Below are 22,198 nucleotides of genomic sequence, written 5' to 3'. Positions count from 1 at the left end.
TTGTTTTTGTGGGATTAACAAGAAACGCAATCATGATATTTCAATCTATAAGCTTTTTTTAGTTAGTTCCCCTATGCCAAACTGGTCCCAGTCTTTTTTTTTCACCCCAAGGGGATCAACTCTAACTCTTTAAACCGCTGAAGAAGCTATTCTTCCACTTCTCCCTCCTTCTTTTTTCTCTTCTAGATTCATTATTTGTAAATAGTCATAATAAACACTTGAGCCACTGTGTGAACACGGAATTACGCCATGTGCGCTTTAATCTATCTCAATACCTTTTGTAGCCGTTCTGCACTCACACAGCCCCAAGCCCTTTTCCAATTGTAACAAAGGCCAACTAACCACTATCTCTGTTTGAAACCACAAATCCCTTCTCCCTCCCTCTGCCTCTTCCCTGCCCCTCCCAGCTCAAAGCGCCTCCTCAACTTGTTCTTACCTCTCCCGGTGAAACGCACGCTTCACTCTCCTACTTGCTCTAGCCTCGGGTCGCGGATGAAGTCAGAGGTCTGCGTAAAAAGGCGAATGAAAGGGAATACGCGTAAACAAGTGACTTTACGTTGATGCGTCATTTGGGCAACTTCCCTCAACATGCAGGCACCTAACTGACAATGGGATACTGAACACATGCTGCCAGTTGGTCCAAGTTCACCATCCACTTTGCCTGACTTTCGCCGAACTGAGCTGGAGCGCAATTACGCACGTTCGCCATGGCACCGATGTTGGACAAACGTGGTCCCGCTTTGCTTTTGATATGGAGCTATTGCGTGTTGGCGGACACGGCGTTTACGAACTTTACTCTGGACAACGAGTTCCACTCAAGTTTCATCCACCGTCGCCTGAAGAGCCAGGAGCGCAGGGAGATGCAGCGGGAGATCCTGTCGATCCTGGGGCTGCCGCACCGGCCAAGACCCCACCTGCACGGAAAACATAACGCTGCCCCTATGTTTATGTTGGACTTATACAACGCCATAACCACGGAGGGCGAGGAAAGATACTCGTACCCCTACAAGCCTGTGTTCACGACACAAGGGCCACCAATAGCCAGCCTCCAGGACAATAACTTCTTGAACGATGCAGACATGGTTATGAGCTTTGTCAATCTAGGTAAGCACATTCCGTATTGTCTGTTTCGATAAAATGGTTAACTCTGGAAATATTTACTTAGCTATATGATTGCTATGCTTACAGCCTGCACCTGCACTTCATAGTAGCCCATAGAGCAGCACAATGACCACGTTTCCATAAAGTGGGCGCAGTTATCCCGCTAATATGCAGGAGTGTCACATTCCAGTGCATTTTCCTCAAACAGCTGTGCAATCAGCTAAAGGTTCAGGTGCTGGATGGCGTACCAATATGTCAACCATATGTTATCTGAAGAATGAGCAAGTCAACAGCAGATAGGTTCAAAGTGCACTCTGTCCTCCTTACAAGTATAGCTAGACATACAATTAAATCATGTTGGTTCATAATATGGAGCACATATAGGCTCTTCACAAATGCAGGGCTGTTTAAGTGCCTATTCCTTCTTTAATAGCGCAATACGAGTTATATATTATCTTTATATATTTCCACATAAATGTTCTTATCAGTGTGTTTATTGATGTCAAATGGCCGAAGGTGATATAATTACATAGAGCAGCACTCAGAGGTGCAATTATCCCAGTGTTTGGAAATTGCCGTAGAGATAGTGAGATAAACAACTTCAACTTTTTACACTGTCATGCCCTGTTGTTGCCTTAATAATGTCTTTAGTTTGACATTGTTGCATTTGAGCAGATATTTGCATGTAATCCTTGGGGGAACGAAATCATTGTTGGGTCGCATTGGCAAGTAAGAGGGAGGTGACTATGGTTTCTTTAGTGCAGTGTGTAATTACTGCGAGAGCTACTGCATTGTGACTATTTTTGACAGGCTGTGACACAGATGGATTTGACCACAAAGGCTCAAAGTCAAGGGCTTGTGTTATAGAGGAGCACTTAAGAGAGGAAGTACGGAAAGGCATGGTTAGGACATTCATTTCTGAACAGACGATTATGGCTGAAGATGGGAAATTTGTATGAAGTTAATTTTGACAACAGTCTTTGATTTCTAGTTTTAGTCAATGTCCTGTAAATGTGGCTTTCTAAATATGTTCAGACAGTCAAAGGAATATTACCAACACTGTTATTAATATTGACTTAGGGAATCTCTGCAAATCTGATGATGACCAGACTTGTTCCTGGGATTTTGAGTCTGTGAGGCTGATTGGAAAGTCAGAAATTCAATTCAAATGGTTGCATCAGGAGCAAGAATGATGTTTTCATTAGTCTCTTATATTCATCTTATATAAGTTTTTGTCAGGTATGTTTGTCGCAGTTTTAGTCTTCATTGATTATTCATTTTGTGTGTCTGTTTCTATTCATGAATCGGACATTTGGAGATATACTGCTTGAAATGTATGGTTCAACCTCCATGTGAATTATCTAGAAACAGTGGCAGCTTTTCACACAAACACTCATTGCTGCTGGAGCTCTTGGATTTCAATTTTGGCCCGATTCTATCTCTATTTTGTTGTCCGTAAAATAAATGTGACAGCTGTTTAAATTTTCCCTCAAAACACCAATCCACAGCTCCCATGCCAGCTTGCATTTGTCAGACTTGTGTTTTTTATAGATTTGGGTTGTTCATAGAGGAATTTGAAATGCTATTTGCTTTCTCCCTTATATCTTGCTCTTCTTAAATACAAATGTCACTTGTATTATTCATTTATTTGAATTCTATTGTGATTGCCCATTAAGAAGCACGCAGTCTGTGATCTGCAGCCAGCGAGGCGAGGGCGGGTGGGGGCTATGGGACAGACCCCAGGCCAGGGACGTCCCCACACTGAGTCACTTGACTTTAGGGGAGCCAGCTGTGTAAATGGGTTACAGCATACATTCAGAATGTACACGGTCAAATGCAACGCAGGTCGCCCTGATGCTGGGCGTATGCAGGACATGCCACGAGAACACGCCAGCGACTTAACACAACACACTCTCAGAAGGTGGCATATTCCCCAATGGAGAGATGAGGTCAAGAGTTCATAAACTCAGCAGTTGTTTACTGCAGCCAAGGAGATGATTTTTAAATATTCTTACATAAGACTTTTTATTAACCAGGGCATAAGCCCCTGGCCACTGTGCATTAAGGCATTTCCTCTTTAACAAACCACAGCTTCCAGGCTTCTGCCACTCCTTCAGCCGGCCCACCACACCATTCACTTCCATTCACCCAAGTCAGTCTCAGTGAGGCATGCTCACTCACTGCCTACTGTAACTACCTATAAAGTTTATCCCAAACCACAGAAAAGGCACATGACTTGACTGACTACTATTTGCATCCTGTGTGTGATTTAACGAGGAGCGTCATCACCACCTTTATTTACGTGTGTAGTGTTAGTCACTGGTATTTATTTACCTTTTTCTCATGCAAGGACTGCACACGAGTAGTAAAACACTGAAGAAGGTCAAGTATTGAATTCATGATGTCATATTGCTATAAAGTTGTACGTTGCCACATTAGTGCTGACATGTTTATGAGAGCACGAGATGTTTGCAATGTTACTTATGACAGAGAATTCAGGGTAGGTTCTGTTGTAAATAAAAAGCCTTTAAACATCTAACCATTGACAAGCATGTGCTACCCAGTTTTGTGTAATTGTGGACTGTTCAGCTCCTGTTAATCCAGGGCAGATGTGGCACATTTAACACAAAAAGGAAAATAAACGTGTCACTTGTGTTTTACTTTTTCTCTTTGTTCTTATGCATCAATTAGAAGGTCATTGTCTAACATTTGCTAATCTTGTATTTATGGGTGTAGTTTTTGTGCACTGTGAATCAGAGGTAATTACTCCGGGTTGCCTTGGTGACCTGCCTGATCAACACCTGGCCCAATGCTGCGCACACCCCTTCTGTTGACTCCCAAGAGCCCCCCTTAATCCTGCATCTAAACTGTACGGGTATAATGATTCACATATGATTTCAGAATGCTTGCATGTGATATGCTCTGCTGTGGCCTTCTTTATTTATGTAAGCTTTGGACTGGCACAAAATGTGTCTAAGTGACCGATATTAATTAATACCAGCGTTTCAGACTTTGTTGTGACAATTGCAAATGGGCAAATAGAAATATTCTAAATATGAGAATCAGAAAATCCCCATGTTGAGACTTGTTGTTTGTTAGTGATTGGGTCAATGAATGTACTAGATCAGGAGTGTCAAACATGCGGCCCGCGGGCCACATCTGGCCTGCAAGATGATTTAATACGGCCCCTGCCTTGTAGAGCATGAATTCCAGAGTATGTAAAAAAAAAAAAAAAGGTAAGTCTAGATTAATCTTGTGTCTCTTGAAGTCCTTGTGTGATTGAAAAATGGCACTAGCTTTGTACTAGGCAAAATATGGATTTTTTACTTTTACTGACTGAGAAGACAGTGAACTTTGTTGTAGGCTTTGTTTTATTTTAGGGCTTGTACTTTCAGAGATTTTAAAGGCATACATTTTTCCTTAATTCAAATAAGATATACAAATCTATACAAATAAGATTCCCTTCCCTAATTCGTCGGAAACCTGTGTCTTCCCTGTGAGTGGTCTCTCCACTAACGTAACTTTGCACATTTTAATTTTGCTGACATGTTGTTTATTCATCAGTGTTTTATGACAGTTTAGTTGCTCTTATGACCTTGAAACACATAACTTGCTTTTTCAACAGTGTGCCTTTAATCATAGGCTTAGGGTTAAGTTCACAGTTAAATGGCAGATACCACCATTTAATGTCAATTTTTTTTTTTTTCCCGAAAAATCGAATAATCTTTTTCACAATGCATGCCTTGGGCACGTGCTTGTCTTTCAGTCAAAGCCACATGACCATTTTCTAGTGACAATCTAACCCTTTAAAATGTGTGTGTCATGTGTGATTTTTCTTCTCTACCTTCCCTGGTTCTTGTTGCTTCTTACATTCCTCTCTGTAGTGGTGCTGAGGTTAATGCAGATGTTTCCCTGAAGGCTCGTACAGCTGTGAAAGGAAACTTTATCTTTTCTGAGTCCAACAAGTCCCCTCGTCTTGACCTCTGGCTTCACCTCCAGTCTGTTCTCGATCCACTTATTCACACACGACAACATATGATACGACATCTCCCTAGTGCTCGCCTCCCCTGACCAACATCGATGATGGTCACTGAGATCCCGGCTTTAATTAGTGAGATACAATATGCGCCCTTCAGTGTTGCGTGATGTTTGCTCTCCAGGCTTCTTTCTCAGGAGATTTAAACCTCCCATGCTCAAAGACATAAAACATTTCAACACTTTCTCAAGTTCTTTTTGTGTGTTTTTCCACCCCCTGCACTTTCTCACATGGAATTTCAGACTTATCCTTTTTCAGATTTATTGTCTTGTGTAATTCTACTATTGTCCTGCCAATTTTTTTTTTTATTTTACTGTTTTTTGTTTTTTTATGAGGATGCAAAAACTTACTCAAGTGTTGTTGGATTGTTGCTGTCCTGAAAACCTGCTATCAGTATAATAAGATAATAAGATAAGTATATTTGGTCCAAAAATTGATAGAACTCCCAGATGCTTTATCCAGTTCATCAAAATGTAAATGATATGGGCAATCTTGATATACTAGCTTACGATCTATTGTTTCCAAATGCTTTTATGCAAACAATAGCTTGTTATAAATAAAATCTCCATAGGCTTTTTATCAAGGGATGTGACACAATCATAGTGGTTTTGACAACACATCCCTGAGCTCTATTGTCCTACAATGAATAAAAACTTGTCTGAAAATATAACAAATATTATTAGTAGCAAAGTTGTTTATGTTTATTTTCAGGTGCCACAAGCAGAGGTGGGTAGAGTAGCTAAAAAAAATTACTCAAGTAAGAGAAACTTTATAATAAACCTGAGGCACTCAGAGAAAAACTATAGTAAAAGGTCTTTATTGCAGCATGGCCATTTGACTTAAACATTGTCTACACATTGCAGCTCTATCTATTGGGCCTTCGTCAAGGCAAGCTCGAGCGATCTGTCAGGATCCAGCTTTTAAACTGTATAGGTGGTCACCCGCACATAAGAGTAACTTTACTTTGAACTTATTTTACTCAAAAAGTAAAAAGTAGTGACTAACATAATTACTCAAGTAAAAGTCAAACAGGAAAATGCTAGTACTTGAGTACTGTGAGTGATGATTAACAGTTAGAGTGTGTAAGTGTGATTTACGATTCAGCAGTGGCATAAATGATGAAAAACAAAACATAAAATGATGTAAAAAATACCAGTATTTCCAAAGGACATGCCCACAACATGATGCTTTTGCCACTTAAAGAGATTTACTCACTGTGGTACTTAAGTAAGAGTATAGATACTTAATTATAGGCATTACTAAAATAGAGGTAAAAAGTACTCTCTGGTAAAACTACTGTAACTACTTCAATGAAGATTCGTGAGTCATCTTCTGGACAACTCCTATACGACTGAGAGCCCACACAGATACTCTAACTACTACTACTACAATTACGTACAAAAAGTTACTCCAGTACATGTACCTGAGTAAATCAGTACCACCCGCCGCTGGCCACAAGTCATGGCCAGTTCGAAAGTCATGGCAAACAACTAGGTAGACAGAAAATGTTGAAATTATTTTTTTTATTGTTTAAAAATGCAAAATGACAAATAAATGAATGTGTTGTTAGACTATTGCTTTGCTGTGTCAGAATTGTTGCTAACCAGGTTCTTTTCCTTGCTGGTTGTAATCACCTCTGTGCACTCGGCCTGTGTACTGTGGCGCTCACTGCCACTGTGAAAAACACTTGTGGAGTTTGGCCAAAAGGAATGTTTCTGGAGCTAATTAGTGTTATTGAGTGCATGTTTTATGGCCTTCTGCTGGTCAGGGAGTGAATAGCAACCGAGGAATGTTACAGTTGGTGCAGATAGTATTTCCTTTTTTTAAGGTATTCTTCCAAGGCAGAGGTGCGTTTTCTGACTTATCTATGTTTCAGTCATTGTTGTACGAATACGAGAGGGCGATATGCCCCAAAACATGTTCTTTGACTTTAATTTGATCAAAATTCATGTAGACTGAGTTTCTTCTGTTCTTGTTCTGTTCACTAAGAGCTCACTAAACTCACATCACACTTCTTTATGATTATTGAAATCCCTCTGTCCCATGACAAGGTTGCCCAATACAGTAGGAGTGGATGGTGAAAAGACTTGTAAGAGCAAAGAGCTGCATGAAACTGAGAAGCACTGAATCACAGTATCGGGGTGTCTCATGATTTTTGTTTGGAACAAAGGATAATACTATTTTACGAGAATTCTTGATTATGTCATGGCTTATTATTATTTTTGTGTGTCCATTTTGATTGCATGGGATTTTACTTTACTTGCTTTCACCTCTGAAGCACTTTGAATTAACCTGTGTAAAAGAACTTGCCTTGCCTTGTGTTGACATTGTTTCTCACCAGGAAATCAGGGGTAAAAGCCACAAAAGCCTGTTTTGTTGTCGTCTTTACTTTCTTAGATTTTGCTGGATTCTTTTGTGTGCATTTTCTGTATAGTCACCTGTTGAGCCTGGGAGTCCTGTATGACATCTGGCTGTACATAACAGAGACTGCCGGCCAAGCGGAGAAGGCACTTGCTGGGAGAGATGATGAAACGCGCCGCGGGTGGGACTTGACATTGTGGCAAGTGGTCAAAAGGCCCAGATGTACGGAGCAGCGGGTGTCCTCGCTATCCCAGTATGATGGACTGCGCGTGGTCACAGCCAGGAATGCTAGGCCCATATTAGCTCCCTTGAATCATTTCTAAACACGTGGCGGGGCTAACTTGATCTTGAATCTTGCAATACCGCTAAATGAAGACAGGAATGGTTGGAAAATGAGCTACCGAATGATGAATGCGTCTTGTTTTATAGATGTTTCTCTGGCATTGCCTTATCGGGAGTACGTTTCGGACTCCCCCTCACATCTGCAACCCCAGGTACCAAGCAGTGGAATCCACATGTGTTTGCAGCCGAGGGAGCCTATTTCTTTTCGAACCAAACAAATAAAACATTTTTAAAAAGTGCCATAAAGGATACCAAACATTTTTAAGGCAATCCAGTGCGTTTGTGTGTTTACTTACTGTCCAATTTCTGTAGTCCAGCCACCTACCTCTTTGAGCCACCAGCTGCACCGGTGATGTATTCACCCTAGCGGAAATTGCGTTAGCTGAACCCTGTAATACTGGCCAGATTCCTGTGCAAGATCCAACAGCCAAAATCAAAGCCCTTAAAAGCCTCGAAACAACTGTACGCAAGCATTTTTTTTGTAAATATTTTTTTTATGATAGGTTGTGAAAAATTACATCTGCGCAATGTGCAATAGGAACTGTCACGGGCCTGTTCCTGTTTATTTTTAATCCCGTCGCCCAAATGCAGGAACAAGCTGAGATTTAGCAAAGGCTGTTACGATTTCGGTGCCAGCTTCCTTGTCACTTTTGCAGTAGTTAAACCTTAAGGGTGTGATCGCAAAATCGTAAAAAAAAAAAAAGGTTTTATGTAGTTGCCAGGAAATGTGCACGTTACTATATGGTGCCACTGTGTAAGGCAATCTCTCAGAGGTTTGTAAGAAGGGGGTGACTTGGTGAAATGGGTGTGCCTCATTCAGCCACCAAATTAAAGAACTTCCAATAACTAGGGGTTAAGGGGAAGAGTGAGTGGAGGAAAAGTAAAAAAGCTGTGGTCGGCGAGTTGTTTTATCCAGCCGAGGAGAGGAAGTGCACTGGTTATGGAAGGATTAGCAGTGGAGGATATTATTCCTTGGCTTGGTGCAGTTTGTCACCACATTAAATCACGTGCCAAAGTATGGTGACTGCAGAAATTTAGGCTGTGGTTTTGATGTTTCCTTTTGCTAAAATGCCTCAAGGAAAAGTCTGCTTAATGTTCGTGCTGTGAGATGTCCATCCAGATTTTGTCAGCGGTTAAGTAGGCAGAGGATTTGAGCCAAAAAACTGCTGTGCATGTACAAAATATACATATCTCATGAGCTTTAAAAGTGCAGACAATGGCTTTATTATAGTCATATTTGAATTTCCACAAGAAAGACCAGTAAGTAGCTGACTGATGATACAAAAAGCTATACTCAGTCCTAAAACTTGTCTTTTTGCCACTTTTTGAGTGTTTTTCACTGCTTAAGTATTGACCTGTCTCTCCCTGTGTCATATTGTAAAATATTAAAATAAAACACCTGCTAAGTCGAGCATTTTTTTGAGAATTTGTATTATTATTATTTTATTACAGTGGACTTAGCATGAGGGACCACAATACTTTGAAGACTGAAATCCATTCTTTTTTAGTTTAGTTTAGTGTATGTTTCCACTGGAGGCTCGTGGTTACATACTGTACATAGCCTATAAAATAATGCACATCCTAATTCTGTTTATTCCAGCATCATTTATCTGATCAAATATGGTCTTGCAGCCCTCTCTCCCACCAGTTATGAGGGCTTTGTATCATTAAACAATACCAGTTTGGTATCGGAAAAAAAGTTTAGATACTACCGGTGTCAAGAAAATGAAAGGTACCGAAAAAAAAGTTAAAAGTCTAAAGTTATCTGTAGATCCAAGCTTTGATGCTGTTGGTCCAGGGACAGCATTAAAGTAAGTGACTTGGTTGTTTCAGCTCAAATAAAGTTTTTTTTCCCCCTTATTTTTTTGCCCAATGTTTTTTCCCAACTTTATTTATTTTTTGCCTCTATTCTCATTTTCCCGTCTTTTCCCCCTCATTTTTGCTCACTTGTTATTCGTAATATTTTTTGCTTATTTTTGCCACAATTTCTCACCATCCTCCCCCATTTTTCCCCAAATCATTCCCCATTTTTCACACATTTCTTGACATTGGAGATGAACCCGTAAATTTGCAGATCTTCCACACATTGTTGTTCTGTTTTCTGCTTCTAGACGACAAATACTTCAGTATGGGTACTGGATGAAGTTCAGGTATCGGTGTCGGTATCAAAAAACCAAGTATCGTTTAAAAATGTAACTTTAACGCTGCCCAAGTGCCCTAGTTCCCAATGACTGCTCTTAAGCTACGATGTCGAGAAGCCACTGGTCGCTACAATTGAGTTCTGAGAGCCAGTGAGTTTAATAGCTGCCGCAAGAGGAAGAAAGAGGTCAATATTGCTGTGTTTCATCTAATCCAGGCCTCTCGTTGGCCTCCGGGCGAAGGATCTCACAAAGGATCGGTCTGACCACAAGTCTTCAATGCAAGGACTTTTCTTCCTGTGGTCGCTGTTTATACGTGCGCACGGGCATGAATGGGAGCTCAAAGGCACAGTGCTGCGGTGAGTTAATGATCGTTAAGAGTGAGTAAGTTATAGCATCAAACTCTGCTGACCCTTTCCTCACAGCGGTAGAAATACATCACACAAGCATGATGTCATCACAAATTGCCGGTGGCCAGGATGTTTCCAAACCTGATAATGACCCCACTGTGGGTAGTCTCCCGCGAGATCAGACCCTCCGCTCAGTGCAAACAGGTCTTCTTCAGGACCAATATTTCTTCCATTTTCTCTGTTCACTGCATGGAAAATTTGACGTCTTGTGCTGTGTTTTTTCTGAACTTGAGCTATGGAGATGCTACAGGCGTGGTACATCTCTGCATAATTGTTTTGACCTTTTCATGTAGTCCTTGAACGCATCTGAATCGTTTCTGTTATAAAGAAGTATAAATCCAGGTGTGTAATGTTATAGAACATTTCCACAGTTTTCTTTATTTTGAACCAATCCACTGTGGCAGGGAGGTGAGAGCAGGGTGCGACCCCCTCCCCGCTGTGCGGCGGAAGCAGACATGTTTAGACTGAGGGGTGTGAGGGCGCGGGACAGACACTTGAGCTAATGTGAGCCGTCAGGTCTGTCCACTGCTGCTGCGAGACTCGAGGTGTGAGAGAAGTGTCCTGGGCCAGAGAGCGAGAGCAGATGAGGAAACACGGGACAAGGAAAACAAACTGCGAAACTCTGACAGTTTGTTCTTGAGCTGTGTGCTCTGCAGAACAAGGCCCTGAGCTGGAGTTCTGTAGGGAAGTATAAATTATGTAGATGCTAACAGTGTTTAAACAGTAGTCATTTTCTTGAGCTTGTTGCTTTTGGGTTGATGGATAAAGCTGTCTTCATTGTCCTGGTTCAGTTATGCAGTATAGTTTTGTGCTTGATAAATAAAAACAAGGTGATGTCCTAATGTTGCATCAGCAGCATTTGATAGAAAAGGAGATTACAGGTTGGCCTAAATGGAAAATAAAAGGCTAGTGGCGCAATGTTTACGCACATCTTAAATTATGGTGTTCTAAAAGCCAGCCTGTTTATGAATAAACATTCAGGAGAATTTGGATTCAATCGAAGCTAGTGTGTGGGAACACCTGTGTCTCTTAAGGCTAAGAGTTAATCTGACATGTTTGTGGTGTGTGTCTTTGTGACACAGGGTGTGATGGCTTCTCACTTCCTTCCAAAGGAAGTTATAAAGACAACCGCTTAACTTTAACTATGGTTCCTGTCTAATGACTACCATATACCATGAAGAAAGTTGGATGCAGAAATGTGGCAAAACCTAAAGTGCTCTGGCTCTTTGTAAAGATGGTGAAATGAAGTGATAAATGGAGTGTCTATAGATAGTCTAGGAGGAATGAAAATGCAAAATGAAGTGATAAAATAGTTGGTGTGGGTGTTTCACAGCAGCAGCCAGCTGCTCTCTCAAGCAAAGATAAAGAGCTTTTACAGTAAAGGCCTGGGTCGCTCCGGAGGCAGAGTCTGTTTCTGTGCAGAGGGAGTGCACCTGCACTGGGCGGCTGAAGGGCTCAGAGCCCTCTAAGCTTTTACAGGACATAAAACGAAATGTGAGGCATGTGCAGGTATCAGCTGTTGGGACTTCAAATAAGACTCAAAAAACACATGCGTGTTTCAAGAGTGTGTCTGTAATCTTTCTTTGGGCCTCTACAGTTTATCCCAGTTTGCTTCAGTCTGTCTCCTCATTGATTTCTCTGAAGCACACATGTTCATTAAATGCTAATTACACCTGGTTCAGCGATAAGTGTGAACCGAGTGTTACCATGCCCATGACAACAAGCAGCTTTAGCCACTAACTACCTCAAAATGTATACTGTCAACACATTCAGGGTCATGTTGTAAAAACTAATCCTGATGAAAGGCCTGATAGATGAGCCGGCCCACCTCACTGAGGGTACATGTGCGGACAGAAAGGGATGTAGTATAAAGGACATGGTGATACAGAGCGTAAGTGGGACAAGTTAATAATGAGTTGCAGCGTTGTTGTGAGGAACTGGCCTTGAACTGTATTGTTTTCTATAGGCAAGTGTTTAAACCATATGTGTGCCGGCAGCAGAGGAAGGACAATGGTGTGCCCAAAGCCAGGCTGTCTAATGACCAGCAGAGAGCAGAGCAGTCCCCTCATTCAAGAGTAATTAGATCCTTCTTTACTCCGGCTCTGACCAATCAGCTTACAGTGCAGCCTTTGTACCAGCTCCTTCTCCAACTGGCTTTAATAGAGATGCAGAGTCTGTGGGCAAAGCAAGAGTTCAAAGCAACATTGAGAAAGTGGCAGGTGTGTGGAGTAGGAAGTCACAATGTACTTTCACACTTACCTCACTGCACCTGCACTGGCACCAAGACAATTTACTTTACACTGCATCATTTTTGAAGAACACCAAGATGTAGCTGTACTCTTAAAGATAATATAAAAATGAACACGAATTGTTTTGACGAGCCATAGCAAATCATTTCCACTGTTCAATTTAAGGACAGTCCAATTACATTTGTTTCTTTGTACCATTGCGTTACCAAAATGCAGAAGAAGACATTTCCTCTTTATATTCCTGTATCAGCGAGTTTCATAACTTCTCTCACTTATGATTAGCAGTGTTTAATGTCTCGCTTGTTTATTTGGCAGAAGTCCATTGTTTCTATAGTTGATGTCATGCCATGTTTGTTTTGATACATCAGACCATGTGATTCTCTGATTGGTCAGTCTGCCTGTCAATCACATCCATTTGATCTTGTGGAAATTAGACGAGGTCCCAGAGCAGAATGGAGTATGCAATAGAAAAATACTGTCTGGCTGCCGGGGCTAGCGAATTCTAGCTTTACCTGTATCTTGCAGTATTTTCCAAGTTTTACATTGGATGCCCTTGCACAATGTTTTTCCTATATACAAAGTATGCTCCAGTGTTTTTGGTGTAAGCATAGTTTCATAGTTTGGCTGGGGGACTTATACTCAGGTGTGACTTATTTTTTTATTTGTCCTTTATTTATCCAGGATAAAACTCATTGGGATTAAAAATCTCTGTTTCAAGAGTGTCCTGGCCAAGATGCAGGGGAACAGGTTTACATACGAGATACAATTTTACACATAATCAAATTTAAATAGTGATTTAAAAGTATGAAGTGATTCTGAAGCTCATTCCAATAGTGTGGAGCAGCAAATCTAAAGGCCTTTTTTCACCCAGTTCTGGGCACAGAGAGCAAGAGAAGGTCCTGAGAGCGCAGGCTATAGCTGCTGTTGCTCCTCAGCTCAGTGAGCTGCTTATATATAAAAATATATCATTTGACATGTTATTTTCATACTGACAGCCGCTAGAGGGCGCTCCAGGCTTGTGTAACAGTATCTGCTACTCTTGTACCTCTGAATATTTTAAAAACAGTAATCAAGCAGCAGAAAAAAAGTGTGGAGTGAGCGAGATAGCTGTGAGGGACTGGCAAAGCGGAGGTTACTCTTACTGCAATGAAGAAAACAAAAAAAGCTGCTAAAAGCTGGATGACGAAAGCTAGAGGAGTGGGTGCTTGAACAACGTGCTGCCGGGAGAGGCTTGTCAACGGTGCAGTTACGCCTCCATCCCCAGGTTGTTGCCAAGGCTGGTGTGACTTATACTCCGGAGCGACTTATAGTCCAGAAAATACGGTACTCTTTCTTCTTGCTTTTCACACTTAAGCCTGTCACAATCATTTCTTTAACAAATCATTGCCCAATATCTGTTGTGTTTATTTGCATTTGTATTTTGGGGAACTTTTTGTTAAACAGCAATTGTCTAGCTGATGTATACTTAACTATTTTATTTATTTATTATTTATTATTATTATATTACTTATTATTTTAATGCAAAGTTGTTAAAAATGTTTAAATTTAACATACTCCTGCAATACAAGTTCAACCACATGTGTTTGTTTTTGCGTGTGGGGTCGCTCTGGCAGTTGATAAAGAGGCGTCCGGGGAAGAAGCGGGACACGATGAGAGACGAGGCCCTGACCCCTGGGACGTCCCGCGGAGACATGAGAGCTAAAGGGTCAGGGGGGGGCTCGTCTTAGGGCGCAGAGACGGAGAGAGAGGGATACGGCGAAACACTGGACTCATGAGAACCAGATGAAGGGCAGCCTTGATGACTCTCCAGAGCATCCAGAGGAAAAGAAGTCGAAGTGAAAGGGGGCTCGTAAAGCTGTCAGAATGGGCCTGCGTCTCTCTATCATGGTTCTGTGCACACCAGCTGCATTTCTCCTGTGCTTTTATGAAACTTTCTATCATGAACCAACATGTGTATTGCGTATAAATGTGCGTTAAATTTGGGACGAACCCAACTTGCTTTGTCAGTTTCCTGCTAACGAGTGATGGAGTGTGGCAGAATAGATACGGTACAAATTTAATATAACAGCTGCAAATGTTTATTCCGATATAAAATGGAACCTAATATACCTTTTATAGTTTTACCTCCCGATGACCTTTGTATAGTGGCCTATACAAGCATTTCTTTATGTAGCCACATGTTGTGACACACTTTTTGTAACAAGTGACAAGTTAAAGGCTCTATATCATGCTATATCGACCTTTTTAAGAGGTTTCAACTATGTTCAGCTGTTAAACATCAAAAAACATACCTCAAGTGCTGTTTTGTTTTCGTAATCCCGCATATTCAGTCCATTTCCCTTCCCCATACGCCAGCCCACACTCCGGTATACATCCCACAGAGATTTCCACACTATTCCTCTGAGTTTTATAGAAAAATTGACTTTGTATCTGAGCTACAACAACACAGATCTGATATTTCAAATACAACCCAGGCGATAACTGTCTGATCTGTAATGTGACTTTGGTCTGAGCGGCCAGTTTGCATACATCTGACATACGTGTCATCGATACACTGCAAATGGCATTTATTCTTTGTTAAAGTTGGAGCAAGAGGGAAGCAACACAAGCCTATTCTGAATGATCATAACGAATGAACATAACGAATGAACAGAAGTCCCCGACACTGCCCCACAATAGTGTTTTCTATAGATGTGCATTATTTTATACGTTATACTGCAACAATAACAAGGCTAAGGAGTTGACCATTATTGAATACAATGTGTTTATCTTTCTGTTTTATAGTGGAGCACGACAAAGAGTTCTTCCCACTTCGGCGGCATCATAAGGAGTTCCGATTCGACCTGTCTAAGATCCCCGAGGGCGAGGCGGTCACTGCTGCAGAGTTCAGAATCTACAAAGACTTCATTCACGAACGCGTCGACAATGAGACCTTCCGCATCAGCGTCTACCAGGTGCTGGAGGAACATCCAAACAGGTGAATGCACATTTTATTGACTTGTTCCACTGGCAGTGTCACAGGTCATCACAGCATGGGGGCAGAAAGGTTGTCGATCATATTCCAGCGTGTCCTTCAGTGTCAATCTTAAATGAGCTAATTTATTAATGGAACAATGCATTAAGATCAAGATTAAGCATCTTTTTTTCAAGGGGACCAACCGATACAATATGAAGACAAAACGGTTATTTGATTAAAAAAAAAGACCCCCCTTTCATTGTGGACTGTAGAGAAAGGCTAAGCAATGACAACACAAGGGCATGGACTGTTGAAAAGTTAGGTGCAGGGCTTTCAAAAACAAGTCTTGGTTGTAATGAGGTAATTTCTGCACCAATTCAAAGCCCGCACGTTTTGTGTCTAATCTACCCTGTTCAGAGAACACCCGCATGGTTTTACTAAAGGATTCTGACGTCCAAAGGGAACAACAAAGTCATTTATTCCTTTGCCAGAGACAGGCCTGGATGCACAGCTGAATCAGGGCTCTCTGACACATTATCTACCTTCTTTGAAAAGAGGTCAGAATACACAAACGACTTTGAATGAGGCGTTTTGGTTCGATCCAGAGCTTGTTTCTAGACAATGGGCTGGACCTGGACACGCACTATTTCATGTGCTACATTTCACAGTTCCTCTCCTCACGCAGCTGTGTGGAGGAGCTCTCCCTCTATTTTGTATTGAGTTTTTTCTTGTAATTTTATGGCTCTCCCATCAAAGTCTAGTAAATAATAGACAGTGTGTGTTGTATGAAAGGACTAAACGTTTATAAAGCCATTATTGTCAATTAAGAAAATGAAGTGCTCCCCTGGGCCTCACCATCTGGTTTCTGCCTCCCCCTTCTCTCTCTCTCTGTCTGATCTCTCTCTCTGCTTTATCTCCTCCACTGTTTCACTCGTCACACTCCTCTGACCACCGCGCTCTGCTGCTTCAGCTCAAGTCACTTGGCTTTACACTGCTGTCCCGACTGCCTTTTGTAATTGTTCGTCTAATCCCTGATGACTCGTGTTTAAAATGAGTTGGGTTAAACTAGAGATGTCAGGATGATCTGAATTTACATTTAATTATGATTATAGATGTCGCTGTGCCGAAGCTCTAGAAGTTATTAAAAATAACTCTACTTGAGTTAGACGATGAGAATGAACAAAAACTAAGGATTCAACCATATTTCAGTATAAAATGTCAATAGTATCGTAAATTCACAATGGTTCTTATTCCAGTGATTACTACATTGTGATGTTTAACTATCACCTCCTTGTTGCATGTAGAGAGTCGGACCTGTTCCTGCTGGACTCGAGGGTGATCTGGGCAGAGGAGGAAGGATGGCTGGTGTTTGAGATCACAGCCACCAGTAACCACTGGGTTGTGAACCCCGGACGAAATCTTGGCCTTCAGCTGGCCCTAGAGACCAGCATAGGTGAGTCCCCAAGACCGCGGTTCTTCTTGTCTTCTGTGGTTACATGCTTTATTCTTTGTCCAGAGTGTGCCTTGTGCATGGACCTGAAGGTGTATTCATTTATTGTTCATGTTTTCTTTGAAAAAACTTCTTAAGTCTTGTCATCTTCTTTATTTGTGCTGATGAAACAGGATTTTCATAAAGCCACAGACTCAGTATTTAACTTTTGTGTGGATGCACAAATAAATCAACATGATTGTCATCAGTCATCATTACTCATTCTCCCCTATCTTAGTAATGCCCTCAGTGTGTTCACCAGTGAAGCAGAAAATACACTGCTCTGTGGGACAGATAAGATCTGTGAGAGTTTGTCATCTGGAGATTCGGATGTTCCTCAGAGACAAGCTCATCAGTCGAGAGAACAGTTCCTGTAATGATTAAATCTTTCTGGATGGCAGGATGTTACATGTAAAGAAGAAAAAACTATTGCTGTTATTGTGTGGGAGGGGGCGGTGTGTATTTGCATTGGATTTGGACTTAAGGGTTAGGGGTGAGCGTGTACAGACAGGCGCGTGGGACATTCCGCCGCCAGAGGCGACCAGAAGCCTTGATTTAAACAGGAATCAGACACATTCTTCAGTGTGTGAACTGCAGATAGTACGTCTGATGTCTGCAGGCACATGCATGTAGACAAATACACCTTCAGAACAGCTTTATTCAGGTCAGATCTGGTCAGAGACAGAGACAGGAGTCTTAACTGCAGCGCTTGGAGTGAGGGGAAGGTCAGGCATACCAACTGATTTCACAGTGACTCCTCTGATTGTATACATTGGCCTTGTACTTGTACCAACACCTGTTTTAACATGCTCTCTGTCTCCCCCTGAAGGTGAAAGCATCAATCCTCGTGTGGCAGGCCTGGTTGGCCGCAGCGGGCCTCAGAGTAAACAGCCCTTCATGGTGGCCTTCTTCAAAGCCACAGAGGTGCACCTGCGCAGCATTCGTTCAGCTTCAGGGGGCAACAAACAGAGAAACTCCAACCGCTCCAAGGCAGCAAAGAACCAAGAGGCTCTGAGGATGGCCAACGTCGCAGGTATTGTCAATGAAGACAGTGATACTTCAGTGTTCTTCTCATGTTTGTGACTCCTGGCTTTATTTGGCTTTTGTTGTTTCAAAGCAATGGGACACAGATGATTTCCACTTTTGGTCCTTCTTTTCATAATACAAGCCGTGACTACTTGAAGTATATACAGATCGACACCATGATTTATATCTCTCTCAAACAATAGCAATGAGCTGCAAATGTGTGTTTTTTGTTATGAAGGTGCGAGGGGCTTGAGTTTATGTGGAGTGCTGAAACACAAGAGCGTAATGCTCCAGCTTCAAATATCCTTGTGCTGTCTTTGTTTATTTACACAAGCATTACAGAGCAGCTAGGCCAAGTTCCCTGTGTGGAGGTAAAGCATAGCTGGCTTTTATGGCAGAACACGTGTGGTGCTCTGTGGGCCAATGCAGGGCCACAACACATGGTCCAAATGGTTCTGTTTGGAACTTTCTGGATACCAGTGGTCTGCTAAGTGAGTGATGAGAAGCAGTTGTACTTGATCATTCCCTTTCAGGAACTAATGCACCGCAGGGACACGAGGGTCAACGAAAGAACACAGGGAGGATGATAACGTCCAATCAGAAACAGACAGGCTTAATCGCATAAGCATGGTCAAAATATGAAGACACGTAGAGAACAAATAAAAAGGTTTTCAGTAAAATGTGGTGAGTGAGCACACATGTGTTTAAGACTGAGCAGTGTGACCTCTGAACAGGGTGGCCCTTTATTTAAAACAATTACACAACTTTGCATGTATCTGGAGGTGATTACCTCTGGGCCTTGTTTATATGTTCACATTTTGCCCAAGACTCTTAATGTTGGATTGTTTAAAGCATCTCTGCCTAATTTAGGTCTGAGCCCGTAACTAGTTTGTGTTGTGGTTGACTTGTAGAATCGCATTTGTAATTTATAACATTGTGTCCTTGTTTGTTGGACAGAAAACAGCAGCACTGATCAGAAGCAGGCGTGTAAGAAGCATGAGCTGTACGTCAGTTTCAGAGACCTGGGATGGCAGGTAATAACTTCTCTTTCATGTCCACAAAGCCTTGGGCCGCACTCTTGCTTGTTTAACTGATCCACAGCTCACTACGCACAAGAATAATCCTCATACATGTTTGTAGTTCTGCAACAAAGTCTTTAATGGACTTTTTCTAAGCTTTGGAACCTGTTTAAAGATTTTGTCTAAAGTCAGATACAAGCCCTTTCATGGTTTGTAAAGTAATTTAAATATTGATCCAGACTAATATGTGAGTAGCACAATCTCTTTACATAACAATAAAGAAATGTTACGACATTATTATTGTTTGCAAACTTAAACTGAATACACATGGTTTAACTCTACTCCTATCACTGTGCATTTGAGCTAAGAAAAGTTATGCATACTTGTTATTGTAATGTTGCAGCAGGAAAGCACAATATAAGCAAATGAAGGTTTACTCTGGGCAGGAAGTCTGACCCAACTTTCTATAAATGTTAAATAGCTTTTGTTTACATTGGACATGCATTGTATTTTAATTATTTTATGGCTACCCTAAATCAGGGGTCTACCAGGTGAACCCGGTTTTTACCAAAAATAACGTATTAAAGACTAGGGTTAAAGTATGTCTCAACCAGAACTGACCCAGGAGTTAGGGTTAGGGTTAACCCTAACCCAGGACTTTATAAGACCACCAATTTCACAGGGGTGTCCAAGCTTTTATTCATCGTGGGTCACATATTGAAGCGTGTCGAGCATCGAGGGCCACGGGTCGTCAAGGAAGTTCGACATTTAATTGCGTTGGAACTGCTTGGAACCTTAATAACACCTCTGTCTCTCTAAAAAGTGATCGTTTATGAGGCTTTAATCTTGTGGGATTTCTTACACTTGCATTAACCTCATAACCCCCCCCCCCCCCCCCCCCTTAACCGAGTGCCTTTTCTCCAGTTCGACTTTGCCCAAATCTTAAAGCTTCTCGACTTGAACTTCCAGCCTATAGGCCAGTGTAACGCCTCATTTTCGTCGCTCTTTTGTGGCTTTTGTCCCGTTGCTTCGTTTGTTGTGTTTTCATCACATTTTTATCACATTTTTTGTTGTGTTACTGTTGCTTTTCCGGCATGTTTTTTGTAACTTCTTTTTGGGTTGTGTTTTCATCCTCATTCTCGTTGCTATTTTCACAAAACCTTTAGATTTCGGGTAAAGCTAAATTGTAGAAAATGTGCTCAGTTCAGGTGGAGGTTAAGAGGTTTTTTATTATTATTATTATCATTATTGACTTTATTCCGGACACTAAAAAGATGGTCCATATTAAAAGAAAAGCCACACATAAAAACAATACATTTATCTCCTGTATAGGCTCAACAGCCAGCGAGTCCATATCATTGGTCAATGCAGTAATGATACTGTTCACTGAGTTCGACAGCCTGTTAAAAAGTAAAATCTCTGGCGATGTGCACCAATTCAACAAGAAGCCTGAGGGCCATCACAAATTGGGCTGAGGACCGCACTTTGGGTACCCCTGACCTACCTACCTACCTACCCAGCACTTAGGAGTCTGATGTGGCTCTAAAACCAGATGCCCGCCCTACATAGATAGACCGACAGACCTTACTCACAAACTAACTTGCTTATACTACTAACGGATTAAGTAACTAAACCTCCGAATTTAACTTCTATGCATCTTTCTGTAACATATGCTGTCCTCTGTCCGCTGGCAGGACTGGATCATTGCTCCAGAGGGCTACGCTGCGTACTACTGCGAGGGAGAGTGCGCCTTCCCATTGAACTCCTACATGAACGCCACAAACCACGCTATTGTGCAAACGCTGGTGAGTGAACCATCAAAGCACAGAAGACAAACCCAGCCAAGTTACCACTCTAATCATCCCGTCATCGCTGTCACCGATGTCCTGCCTCTCTTCCTGTTTGAGTTTATTGACCTCATTCTTTGTGTAATTCCAGGTCCATTTTATCAACCCAGACACGGTGCCCAAGCCGTGCTGCGCTCCCACGCAGCTCCACGCCATCTCCGTGCTCTACTTTGACGACAGCTCCAACGTCATTCTTAAAAAGTACCGCAACATGGTGGTCAGGGCCTGCGGCTGCCACTAGGACTTTCCACTTCAGTCTTAAAAGCTAAACTTAGAGGACAATTTCCACTCTGTAGTCTAAGGATTGATCCGAGAGAAACACTTTTTTGCTTTTTTAGACTGAAGACTCACACGCACAAGCACAAGCCGTCCCACCTGCACACTCACCACATGTTTGTGCTTTCTACTGTGTATCACTGGGTTTTGACTCGACATCAGAGCGTTCTATTCATGGGTTTCAGTCACGTGACTTCCTTGTTATGGTGGATGCCATTTGTTGGGAGTATGAGACACACGGATAGGCCTGTTGTGTTAAATTGAGACGGGGGCTGGCAAAAAGACTTTTGTCCACATGCTGTTTTAGGGAAGGGGAATTTTATTAGCGCTTTTAACATGACACAAGTCACCCAAAGCGCTTCACGAGGGATCATTTTTCATCCACTTCATACTCTGGGGATAAATTGCGTGTGAAGCCACAGCTACTGAGAGAAGCCCAGCTGCCTCCGACCACTCACCCACACAGCTTACCGTTCGAGATCTGACACAAGGCGGCATTGCGTTAGTGTCATTAGATGAATATAGAAGGATAGTGGACCTTGTCATTAATATAAATCAGGTCCAGCATTTGTGGAGTATAGCTTTCGGCTGTTTCTTATGAAAATTCCATATAAATGATGAGAAATGCTTGCTACTCTCTCCATCACATTCAAGAACTAGTTAACAACCTATACCAGACATTTCCAGACCCAGCTGTACTGTATAATCTTTTACAATCAACAATACCTTGTCTATAACAATATTTTTGTAGTTTGTTTTTTATCAGTGATTTTAGTCTATATGAATATATTTTTATGACTGACCGATCAGGATGAAAATTCTGACTTGTTTTATGTACATTATTGTGTAAATATTTTTTCAAGCAAAAGCAAGATCTGTATTTATTGCCACATACTGTGTCTATCTGTTGTCTATATAATTTGTAATGCTCTCTTTTTCTTTCACAAT

The 22,198-nt window shown here is 41.6% G+C and overlaps 1 protein-coding gene across 1 annotated transcript; it reads left to right on the top strand.

The window, feature by feature from the left end:
* Positions 1 to 478: 478 nt before the first annotated feature.
* bmp7b (bone morphogenetic protein 7b) lies at positions 479 to 21,968 on the top strand. The gene is made up of 7 exons (XM_079558482.1): positions 479 to 1,104; positions 15,422 to 15,614; positions 16,898 to 17,046; positions 17,912 to 18,115; positions 19,066 to 19,142; positions 20,822 to 20,932; positions 21,066 to 21,968. Exons 1-7 carry the CDS (start codon positions 708 to 710, stop codon positions 21,213 to 21,215), a joined length of 1,281 nt encoding a protein of 426 aa, XP_079414608.1. The 5' UTR covers positions 479 to 707; the 3' UTR covers positions 21,216 to 21,968.
* The last annotated feature ends 230 nt before the right edge of the window (positions 21,969 to 22,198 follow it).

The sequence above is a fragment of the Gobius niger genome (genome assembly GCF_951799975.1).
Source record: "Gobius niger genome assembly, chromosome: 6".
Lineage (NCBI taxonomy): Eukaryota > Metazoa > Chordata > Actinopteri > Gobiiformes > Gobiidae > Gobius > Gobius niger.
The sequence above is the reverse complement of the archived record's forward strand: the minus strand, read 5'-3'. Positions and strand labels throughout refer to the sequence as shown.

What these genes read in the sequence shown, in the direction of transcription:
- bmp7b (XM_079558482.1), top strand. Translation starts at nt 708, where the DNA reads ATGGCACCGATGTTGGACAAACGTGGTCCCGCTTTGCTTTTGATATGG. An exon ending in TATGAGCTTTGTCAATCTAG is followed by an intron (nt 1,105 to 15,421) that starts GTAAGCACATTC and finishes TCTGTTTTATAG; the next exon opens with TGGAGCACGACAAAGAGTTC. An exon ending in TCAGAGACCTGGGATGGCAG is followed by an intron (nt 19,143 to 20,821) that starts GTAATAACTTCT and finishes GTCCGCTGGCAG; the next exon opens with GACTGGATCATTGCTCCAGA.